Source organism: Xiphophorus couchianus, chromosome 22 (assembly GCF_001444195.1).
Source record: "Xiphophorus couchianus chromosome 22, X_couchianus-1.0, whole genome shotgun sequence".
Classification (NCBI taxonomy): domain Eukaryota; kingdom Metazoa; phylum Chordata; class Actinopteri; order Cyprinodontiformes; family Poeciliidae; genus Xiphophorus; species Xiphophorus couchianus.
Window position 1 is genome coordinate 3,438,782 of NC_040249.1, and position 12,478 is coordinate 3,451,259.

Genomic DNA, 12,478 nt, shown 5'->3' on the forward strand with positions numbered 1-12,478 from the left:
GATGCTTTATTTGACATCTAAACCCAAAAATGTCAGATTGTAACTCTGATCTAAAAGGAATTAGAGGTTGAAAAAGGATATGAGAATGCCCTTTGGCCTTTAAAACAGAGCATTTTATCTCCAGGTTAGCAATTGACAGAATCCAAGGACAGAATCTAAACTTCTAATGTTGCATACACAAAACAATTCGTTTTTATACAAAACTATATAAAATACCTTATTAAATAGAATTTTTAAACTTTAAGATCACATTATATAATTCATAACTATTTTTTACAACAATTTTTTATTTATTTTTTACAATAACTGGACAAAAAAAAGCGCCTCTAGCCATTTATTTCTAGGTCTTTATCGTTTTTGTAATAATAGCCAAGGTAATCTTGCTAATCGCTCCCTTTCTCTCTATATGAGTGACAATCTTTATTTCTGGCTTTACACAAACCGGAGATTAGAAACTTTAGTGCATATTTTAGTGCTAACTAACAGTAAGTAGCTGACTTGTTTGAAGCTGAACTCTTCCAATTTCAACAATTTAGAAAGATTTTAAACTGACATAGGACTGGGCAGTAAATCTATTTTATTGATTAATCCAATTTTTGTCTTTTGAAGATTTAATATTTGGAAAATCTGGATTTTTTTCACCAATGTACTCCTTACGTTTCCATAATTCAAAGTGATGTCAGCACGTCCAGTGCTACCATCGCGACATTCGACAAGCGTGTTTTACAGCTTCTATTTATTTGGACTTTGAATTCCGGTCACCTCTAGGAGAAAATCTAAAAAAATTTTTTTTGTTACAATAATAAAGTCATTATATTAGAAACATACAGTTGTAGTAATGCGAGAATAAAATAGTACGACAAAAAAGTAGAAATAGCACAAATACTCCAAATTAATGTCCCCAGAATAAAGTTGTAATATTAGAAGAATGTAGTAATTTTATGAGAACTCCAACACAAAAACAAAAAAATTGTCCAAGCTTTTTTCTTACTCAAATACTGTCTCATAATTGCAAGATGCTGCTGAGTAAAAATATGTTTTTATTTTGTTATCATGACTATGTTCTCGTCATTAAAAATAATAAAAACAAACAATTCTTGTAGCCAGGACCTAATACTCCATCGTACAACTCAATAAGAAGAGTTCAAATTCAAACCAAACGACTGGCTTAAGTCGGCTTGAACTGAGCAGACCCTGGATTTCAGAATCAGGCCATTTCTGAGGCTAAATAAAGCAACACACACAAACACACACCCTGCCACATTAACTAAGTCTTATCTCACACAGGCCAGCGATGACACTGTATAACCTGGATTGTATACTACAGCTCCGGCACTTTGTGCATTAGGCTGATTGTGCCGACTGCTCTGATAACATACAGTTTACTTGCATGAGGACACAGCAGGGCACAACATTGATGGCATGTATTTATAGCAGTTCCATCACCAGAAAACTCCCAACTCTCCACCCCCCCGCTCAGTCGGCGGCTCACCCCCACCCGCCCTCAGGGAAACCCCTAGCAACAAGGAACTCCAACAAGCTGCCCGCTGTTTTATTTTTATTTTGGATGGCCGCAGCCTGAGCCGCAGCGGTTCTGAAGCGCGCTGCTGCGTTTCTGTCAAAGCACCGTGCATTTGTGAGTGGGCATGCTTTTAAGCAAAGTGTGTGCTGCAAATGTGTGGAGGTGCGTCTTTTATGCCAAAATATGCATGTTATTACTAGTGGGCTATTAAATTCTGTCAGTAAGGGAACAAGTACTGCGCCGCCAAAAGCAGGCCTTCAAAGCTTTCCTCCTCCCACTTTTTACATAAATCAGGCAAATCGAGGTGAAGCGCAAAGAAAATATTCACGTTTATCTGGTGGACGTCAATACACGGAGCTGAGGAGGGAGTGACTGACGGCGAGAATTCATTGGTGAATGTCATTTTAAGAGCGGTAACCTGCAGAAGGACGGATTTCTCCAACTTGTTGGAGCTCACAGTTAGGGCCCGCCTGTCTGAGGAGTTGAGAAGTTGAACAGCTGTTGATTAGTGAGGCAACCAAGATGGTCAAAAATAAAGACAAGGATATAGGGGTTATTGTATTGCTTATCATTTATCACGATAAATTTTGATGCCACAAATTCTAATTAATGATGTTAAAACTGTCCATATTATCATGATTGATAATTTTTCTACTTTCTCCACCATTTGTTCATTAAAAACATCAGTAAATACCAATAAATTTGAAAATACAACTACTTGGTGAAGCTTAGTGACAAAAACCACTTCTTTACATGACTAGTAGGTATATTTTTCAAGATTAGTATTTGTGTTTATAGGGCTATAATTGCTGTGTCTTGCAGTCACACTTACCTAAAAAGAAGTAATGTATAGTTGTCACTTAATGTTATCTCAATAGTACCACAAAATATTGTGATAAATTATTATATTTCGCCCATCTCCATAAGAATGTTAAAAAAACATGAAAGATTAGAGAACGATCCATAATAATATGTAAAAATATGTAACAGACACCTTCAGTATTTACTTGTTTGAAACTCATAATCACCCTCTAAATAGGAAGATGTTAAAATTTGATGTTTTTATTTTACTTGCTAAACTTGGAGTAACTATTTCCAGGCTCATACAGAACATTTAAGAACAAGAAGTCATGGCGCACGGCTAGTTGCTGGAGTTACAGCAAAGGTCATGGAGAGAGAGAATACACATAATAAAAAATAAAACTTCAAAGCAGAATGGTCAGAGACTTGATTGGTTGAGTGTTCAGTCATGCCTCATTTGAATCCCCCCTCCTCTCTGTGGCGCCCTAATCCGGAGGGATGCCTGGAAGGCCAGGCCGGCCAAGGTCCTGTCCCCCACTAAGTATGGACAAGCTAGAGTGTTGTCCTCTTCACAGCCCTGCTCACTTTACCAAGACATATCACTCTCAAAAAGTTATGAAAAGTGTCTATTTTTTTAACATTTGAACATTCTGCAATGTTAGAAGCACAAACTAACATATTTTATTTGTATATGACGTGATGGACCAACACAAAGAGAACTGATGTGAAACAGAAGGAAAACAAAATGAATGGCTTTCAAATATGTCAAGTAAATGTGTGAATTAGCTTTTAGCCCCCGAAGTACACTCTGTAGAACTATGTGCTGATGTTGCTAAGAGAGCATCTAGAGACTAAACATATTACTCGTTAAACTTTGAGACAGCAATGTGGGATTTATGACTAGACTTTGACTGGCACTTTCTTACACACTGATCCGGCTTGATCTCCACTGTAGCTCAGGTTGCGTCTTTTGTATCACTGTTCTGTTGGAAGGTGAACCATTACCAAAGTTTCAAGTCTTTTACAGCTGCCAACAGGTTTTCTTTCAGGGTTGTGGTTTCTGCAGGTTTCACCAACTCAAATGTAAGACTTTTTTAAAGACCATTATCAATAGAATTTAAGACCTATACATCTCAAAAGACATGTACAAAATTTGACCAACCAATTGACGATACATTTTACCCAAGATAGACGCAATAATGCTGGCTTGCTAGTATGTAAGCAGTGAGTCATGCACTGCAATGAAGATGTTTGCATGTGACCAAGACATCCGCTTGGCAGTAAAGTCCCGCTAGAAAGGAATACATTGAATAAACACAATTAAACAGTCCTGCCAAAACAAATTTTAAGACATGTCATTAATGTATTTAAGGCCAACCTACATTTCTCAATGATTTTACAACATTTCAAGGCCTTAATTTTAGATAGATGAATTTAAGACTTGTATTAACTCATCTTTAGCTTCATCCACCTTCCCATCAATTCTGACAGGTTACCCCAATCTGCTGGGGAGATCGGGGTAACCTGTCGGCGAGTGACAGAAGCATCGCCAAGAAAGACAGAAAATGATATAATTGTGGGATCACTTGAAACTACATTAAAAAAAAATAATACTGTTCAGAGCGTGTAGTGCAAAACAGAATTGAAGTTTCACAATAGCATGTTGTGAAACACATCAGAAGGAAACATCCACTACATGCATTGAGCTCATCCTGGCTGCTCATAGCTAACATTTTGATTCTCTTTGGAAAAAAAAAAACAATCTGTGATTGTTAGTGCAGAAATTAGCTTGTTGCAAGGAAACATATTTTGATTAACATTGCATGTACTTGTGGTCAAGAAGAATAGGGAAGTGAAAAAAAATGTAAATTTGATAATCGGTTGGTACACATGATATATTTTATTTTAAAAAAGTATTTTCATACATCAAACTTGAGACTTCAAGTGAAGTGCAATATAAAAGGCAGATTTTATTAATGCCTCAACTTAAATTAGCTTTTTAAGTTAACATGAATCTTTTTTATTTCTCATTTGTTTTTACATTTAAAAAAAGGTTCAACTCAAGACTAAAAGTGATGTTTTTCTGGCATTGCATTTTAAACAGTAAAACATCTTCTTATTAAAGTAACCAAACAGTGTTTTTACTAGCATTTTCTCTTTCACATGTTTCTTTTACTAGCTTAAGTAGGTACTACACAGCAATTGTCAGCAATCAATAGATTAACTGATTAATAAAATCATAATTTACGCTACATTTCTCAACAATTTTACATCAGACCTTTCTGTGTGTTGCTTGGTTCTTCATAATCGATCTTTGTTTCTTAACAAATGTTCTCCAATACTCTGAAACCTTCAAAAATAAAATGTAGATTTTAAAAAAATGTGGTATGAATAATTCTGCACAGTATTTGGCATAAGTCTATAATGGAAGTTGAGTTGGTGTTTCATAAATCCCCAAACTACAGGAAATAATAAAAAAAACTTTAAGTATACAGATCCAAAAACTACATCATACAAGAAAAAAAAACTTAGCTTTGCTCTGATCAATATTACAGCATAAGATCACCATTTGAGAGAATATAGGATGTTTTTCCACAACTCTGCCTCCTACACGCCTTTTAAAACTGTCTCTGCAGCTATGTTCAAAGCCCTGATGTAAAAATTACTGATGGTGTGAATGACTGATGAGGTCAATCTATACCGTGTCGCAGTCCCCAAAGACCACCTACACTGCATAGGCACCAGCCACCATCTGCATGCTCATTAAAACACATGCAGCGGTGGCGCCTTTAAGCTGGTTATTACCAATATCCGACAGTAAAGTGTATTGAGTGAGTGTATTCTGCAGCACAAAGAGGATGCTTTAACAAAAAAAGAGGTATTACAGATTAATCTAAATTATACAAACCCATGTGCAAATTCAATATTGGGCAATAAGCAAATTACCCAAGGAAAAATAAAAGCAAATAGAAGGGACTTTATCCATACTCGACACTAAATTGTATTTTCAACAGCCTCAAAATTATTCAACTCCCTGAACAAATTTCCTCATAAGAGTACACAATTACAAATGAATTGTTTCAGCACTGCTTGAAGGAATCTCCACGAAGATGCCTGGACCCTTAACTGCAACATTTCACTGCATGTTAGGAATATGGTAAAAAAAATGGCCTAAAAGTTCAGGACGCCATTAAATTGCCAAAACAAGGAAAATGTTTCAAAAAGTTCCTGGAAATCCCCTAAAGAATTACCTGGAAGTGGCAGAAAGAGGAAGAGGAGGTGGATAGTTGAAACGCTGACTGATTAGTTCTGTAGCAAAACTTAATGTCGACAGTGAAGCACGGTGATGGCTCAGTGATGCTCTGTGGCTGCTTTGGAGAATTCAAGTGAATGGGAGATGTTTGCTCATGGGTGAGGAGCAAAAGTCGATTACAAACAATACTAAGTCAATTAGTGTTGATTTATTGCCAACTATACCAATTCTATAACCAGAAATCGGTATAATTTGCCAATTATAGACTTAGAAGATAAAGGTTCCGCAAAAGAATAAATGTATTTAATTTTCTCGGCTTTACTCAACAATTTTGTGCCACAATATATTAAAAAACACAAAAGTAAAACAACACTGTTTGCTTTCAACATGGTGGCAAAATGCACATCATCATCTGGATCCATGATGATCAACAATAAAACAATATTACATTAGCTTGTGTGCTCTGCAGATACTGAGCAAAGTGTCAGTCTGCTGTGTGAAGTTACATAACAACTGGAGTAGGCAAAGACAGGAAGGTTGCCTTCCATATCTAAACCAAGAGATTTAACATGATGGAAAATTTCAGAACTAATTTATATCTGAGAGTTGATTTGTTTTTTTAAAAACCATGATATTTTTGAAGAACTTAACATTTACTGAATAGACTATTCTAAAAAAAACTAAGCTAGTAAAATGCTACTGAAGTTAATCAGTTAAATAGATCTTAAGATCACAAAATGCACACACAAAGAACTGCTTGTGCTGTAATAAACATCAGCTCATTCTTTAAACACCCTGCATTCAGGCTCCTTATGCTAATAATACCTGAGGTGACGCATCGATATGAGCATTTGAGCAGATGTCAATATCTGATATTAATATTGTTATGTTGACCTTAATACAAATGTTAAGGTCAATCTGTCATGCAGAGGAACTGACGGCATAAAAAGTCAAGAAGCGGTAAGCTGATCAAGTAATGAAAGAACTGTAATAAAACTAAATATATATGAATATATTAAGTATTCTTCATAGAAAATGTTGCCCTTGTCCCAGAAAAACCAAAATATTTATAATCTTGTCAACCAGCTCTTCAGATAAAAACAATGGAAGCTCTAAATATTATTATAAATGATAAATCAAGCTGAGGCAAAGATTGAAAGTACTTACAATGTGAGCACATCTCCAGGGGGTAACTGGCTTCATTTCCCTGAGAAATGAAGAAAGACAGTTAGCCAAAAAAATACTGAAAGTTAAGCTTATAGTTCAAACAGTACACTTTCATTTTATACATTTTTTGCCTCTTCTCTTAGTGTTCAAGATGCAAAAACCTCAGATTTAATTAAGACTGGTTGATGTTGAAGCAACCACATGCACTGCTGATTTTACAGTTCATTTGGTAAGCCCTGGTACGCTGAACCATGCAATAAAAGGGGAACCTTTGCAGCACACCAAAGATTGATGAACAGGCTGGTAACATTTCCTGTTAAAAAAAACAACAAATAATAAAAAAAGATAGGGTATACAGTTCAAAATATTTTAGATTTGAAACTTACAATAGGGTACAAACTAAAGTCAAACAATGGAGGGCAATGTTTTAGATGGTGTGACTATAGTGTGAAAATTTATTTCTTCAGTTTCAGATAGTTTGCTTCTGCTCTAATTAGGTTCCCTGAGGGTACTTTTTCATCTTCACTTCACTATTAGAACCACAGAAACATGAAACTCTAATCTGCGTTAGTCACTTTATTAGTCACTTAGACAAAGAACTATAAACTTTACTTTTTAATCAATGAATAATCACTACAACTGCTTTATTATTCCCTAGCAACTGTGTGTAGTATTGTACTTTTTTCTACATGCAAATGTACATTTTTGGTGCAATTGTGTGTCAGAAAAACATAATCACACACAGTCGAGGCACACGCTTTTCATAGGAGTAGCACCAACAAGTTTGATGAGAATACAAATAATGCGTTTGTCATCTTTATCCAGCAGTTTAATTAAATTAGCTCAATGAATGTGTCACTATTAACACATCCTATAGATATACAACACCAAGGTTATTGTGCCAGCTCAGTGCAACGTGAATTGGCAATGTCCCATTTCTGTTACAATGCTACACAACTGCCATCTGCTTTGGAATATTTTGCATACAAGACAAGCGCTCAAATATTTTCTAACATCTATCTCATCCTTATGGGATGGCTTAAGGTCAACTTTACAAGTCTTTTGTTTTCAGAAAATACAATTTTCAAATAGTCATTAAATTGGGAAAGTACAAAAAAAATAATTTTTTACAAGTAGCAGTAAAATTGCGAAATTTCTTATAAAAAATTAAATAAAAAAAATTCTAACAGTTCTGAATACGTTTGTAAGATGGATACGGTACATTAATTCTAATAGCATCTTTGTTGGAAAGCACTGCTGATAAGATTCTTTGTATTCGGACAGGTTCTAACAGGTTTGTTGTTGTGCTGAAAGGTGATGATCATTCCAGCCCTTTGGCATTTTGCACTGGAAACCTTAAAGACTTCTGCTACGCAGAGTTTGCTATCAATTAATCTGAAATGCCTTAATGTGTCAAATTCAACTGCTTAAAATCTCTCAACTGTGATGAGAACACCAGTGTCCCCATGAACCCATTGACTTCCAGGTAGGTGTAATTGGGGTTACAGTTATGGGGTTATGTATTGATGGTTTTTCAAAGCCAAGTACTTATACTGCATCCAATCTTAAGGAGCAATCTTAAGGGCTCTTGACAGAAATACTGTAATGTCTTTGTGAAATTCTAGCTCATGTTCAACCCTCACATCAGCAGCATTCCCATTACATTCAACTGCAGTGTCAACTAAGGTGGTCGGATAATTGACAGAGTGAGACCAAACACTTTTGTGGAAGTCAATGAGAAAAGCCTTTACTAAAGTGGTAAAATTGATGGGATGCATTCCCGAAGCCAAGTAAGAGATCCAACAGGCCAGGAAGCAATTGATCTCTCCTCCAAGGAATGCCAAAGCAAATTTCTATTTGCCAAATCTGCAACAAAGTTGAACGTTTCTATCAGGCAAGTCTAAAGAAGGACAACATTTTGCTTCAAGACATCAGCTCCCCACTCCAGCTGAACAGTCTTTTGATCTATTTTACTCAATGATACACAATCAAGTAAACATAAATGCCGAAGCAGTTCAAATCAACAAGAACAGTCAAAACGTTGTCATATGAGCTTACGGTAACTCTATGCTGTAACGAAGAGGAAGGACTTGCCACACACAAGTTGAGGTATTTTAAGAGCGACAAGGAGAAAGAAGTGAGATGGGATTAACCAGGAGAGCACCTTAGCATTTGACACCCTAAAGGGAGAGTGGAGTCAGCGCAGTGATCAATGGTTGACATGTACACAGTTTTCCTCTGAAACTGCTTCACATTGGCTGAGTGCAGCCAGTTCAAGAGAGGGAATTTTTGGAGTAGCTCGACCCGTGCCGCACAACATCGCTAGTATCGCATTTGGGTGTCTTTTTGTCGTCGCTGCCCTGTCATAGTGGCAATGTGATACCTTATTGATCTGAACAGGGAAAGGTCCTTAGGTTTGTTATTTTTCTCCCTGCTGTAGAACTCAGTAAGCTACATTTCTACAAGGACAACAGATGAACTCTTACAAGGGAAGCGCACCAAGCGTGATTCATTATACATCATCATGTAATTTTAATAAAGCTTTAATCATAACCTAAAAAAACCCCACAGAGGTTAAATAAGCATTGGGTAGCTTGACTCTCAACTACAGCCCAGACATTCATTCTTGTTTAAATGAAAAATGCAGGGTCTCTGCAGGTAAAGAGACTTAGGGCAAAGGAGATTTGGTTTGAGGGATTACCGGTTTATTGACCAAGGTGTTAGTTCCTTTCTGTGGCCATCAAGGAGTAACTCTTGCTATGTCTTCCTGTGACAAACCACTTCATTGCACTCCATTCACACATGGAATAAAAGGCAAAATAATAATTTTTAAAAAAAGAAACAAAGGAAAAAGCATGAATTTCTTCCCTGCATACATAGAGAGAAACAGAGGCAGGGAGAGATGGACTAGTTTGCTCATCAATAATGCATGCTTCATTCAGAATCAATTAGACCAATGCGCACAAAACACGTTTTGCATAATGAAGAGTCTGGCAAAGTGGCTGGTTCAGTAGCAACACTGCAGCCGACCCAAAAACCCAGCTAATTATAGACCTGCAAGGCTATTACAGTGTATGCGGCCGCAGAGCTGAAGTACTTTTCTGAACCTTTGTGTTTTCTTTTTAAAGAAATAAATAAAAAAAATTGGCAAATCAAAATTGCAGGAAACAAGTGACTACCAGCAAGCCGTTTCATCCTTTGAATAGATTGGGCTATAAGAAAGCAGAAGCATTAGTCATCAAATACTCCAATACTGCCTGTCAAAGAAATCAAATTGTTTACCCCGACTGGGGTCATGGTAAAATGAACTAAAATGTATACAATATGATCAGGAGGGATGCTTGATTTTGACCTCTCAGCAATTTTATTTGCTTCCTCCTTAAAGAACTGATATTATGGGTTGCATAAAATTTGTTCCCCTTAAGTTGTTTGGCCTAATAGCTAAGACACATTTACTTTGAAAGTACATTTATCTAATATTTTGCTCCATTACTTAATGTCCCTGCAAAAATGTCCAGCTATAAATAGCATATAGACATGAATATTGTTGATCAAGTAGGATGGCTGAATGTAATAACCTCAGATTGTAGCTCCACATCCTATCTTAAGACTAAAACTTCCAGGTCCTTGTGTAATAAAAATAAAAATGGTTAAAGTAGGGCTGTGGGAAAGTACTTTTTACTGTAGAAGTTAATGGAAAAAAAAACCTTCTGGGAGTAAAAAATAAACACAGTACTCATCAAAAACATGAATAAAATGCAGCAGATACACAAGCACAACTCTTAGAAATAATTGTACAATAAACAAGGAGAAAGACATCAATTAGTCTCCTAATCTAATCGTTGGTACTCTGTTTATTGGTTTTAATGGAATAAGACACACTGGGCAAGACCATACAATGCATCTTAACTGCATTGGGAAAATGTTTGACTCCTGTCTGAGAAATCCGCCTCATTTACCTTTCTAAAGCGCTATTAAAGTACGATTACAATGATGTGAGGGTTGCCAGTATACTTGTTTAGTCTGGCTCACAGTTTTCAAAGTTATACAAATTAAGCATTTATGGTTGAGTACCAGTCTGATACAATTACAGCACTGCCAAGGAAAACAAAGTCAGAGGTAATATGTTTGGGGAAACTCCACTTTTACATTTCTTTGTAATATTCCTGCACAATATTACGACGTGGAATTAAATGTTAAAGTTAGACAAATGTTTTTAAAACCATTACGACAAGTCGGATACGTCACTTTGGTGTTAAATGTCTGCAGGGCTGACTAACAAGTATTTCAGGAATAAATTTAATAATTTTGATCTTTTTATTGTATAAAGAAGTAGTATTGTTTGATTACTACAATCTATTTTAAAACTGCTCCCAGTGACAGAGGTTAAAAGTGCCGTTTTGGAGTTCCTGATAATACATATAAAAATTTTATACTAGATATAAAGGCAGTACATCAGACAAGAAAATCAATTAAGAATTAATCTAAATTTGCCAACACTAGTTAACAGGCAACTGAAAAGAAAAACGAGACAAAATTTGAATACATCCGAAACATAAAACAATACAAACACTTTTTATAAAACCTTATTCAACTTCAAAATGGTCACAACTTTTTATCTACGGTTTAGATTTTTTTTTTGTCATTTAGTGTTTTCTTACCAGTCCATCAAAATTGGAATAATAGTAGTTATCTATTATCCCGTCAAGACTGTACCACCACGTTGATGTATTAAAATAGTTACCAAATAATAAAAACATATTACCATATTATTAGGAAAGGCAATTTACAAAAACAAATCCAGGATCAAATTCAACCTCATGTGTTTACTGACAAGTGCGTACTGTAGATCCTAATATGCAAGGCTGATATGTATACGGTCTGTTTTGTACTCAAGTGAAGTAAATAAGTTCAGACTTAAAATCACAACATTCATTAGATCTCAAATTGATTTGTTTAGAATTTTCTCCCATTTTTTCCCGGCTCACTTCTCTCGATCAGGGATCACAGAACTACACGCCGCCCCCACACAACCATGTCTGAGGATATCAAGCTTACAGGAGAGCTTTGTGAACCAGTGAGAGTCAGAGCAGATATGGGCTCTCTGCTTTAAACAGAAGTTACTTTTACCATTTTTCCTCTTTATACAGCTGGGGGGGATGGGGGGGGGAACAAATACACAGAACAACAAGCAGCAGGAAATTATAGCCGTTAGCCTGTCTGAATAAATGTTTAATCTCACAAGTTAGCAACATAACCAAAAACCTTTTCAGAAAGGTTTATGGTTATGTAAATTCTCCCCTCCGGTTCAGTTTCTGAGCCTGATGGGTGGATGTGTTTTCAGTTTTACAGTCTCTGTGTTAGTGGATGTATGTGTGATTGCTCCGTGTTAAGCTGCATGCAGTTTTAGGAGAAAATATTTAAAAAATAATTAGCACAAGCTGAGCTGCCTGAAGGAACCCCAGCTCTCAGCCATTACTTGGCCTAACTCAAGCCTTTGTACAAAGAGGTTAAAGCCCTCATAATGCTGTCAACCAAACAACCAGATGTCTCAGTCAAGTTACACATCAGAGTATCAGAGGAAAATGTTTTTGTTTTTTTAAAGAACTAGGTTAGAAAACAAACATTCTGATTAAAAGACAGAATTATTAGATACTTGAGCACATTTAGCGCTACTTATGTTAGCATTTTGTTAAAGGATCATTTGTAAGTTTCTGCTGTCCACATAATAGATA

The 12,478-nt window shown here is 36.0% G+C and overlaps 1 protein-coding gene across 1 annotated transcript in view; it reads right to left on the minus strand.

The window, feature by feature from the left end:
• The window catches only part of ppp3r1a (protein phosphatase 3, regulatory subunit B, alpha a), a 32,701-nt gene that overhangs the window by 15,334 nt on the left and 4,889 nt on the right, over nucleotides 1-12,478 (minus strand). Inside the window, exon 2 of the mRNA XM_028006844.1 lies at nucleotides 6,744-6,783. Within this exon, the coding sequence (XP_027862645.1) occupies nucleotides 6,744-6,783 (40 nt within the window). The remainder of the gene's footprint in view (nucleotides 1-6,743; nucleotides 6,784-12,478) is intronic.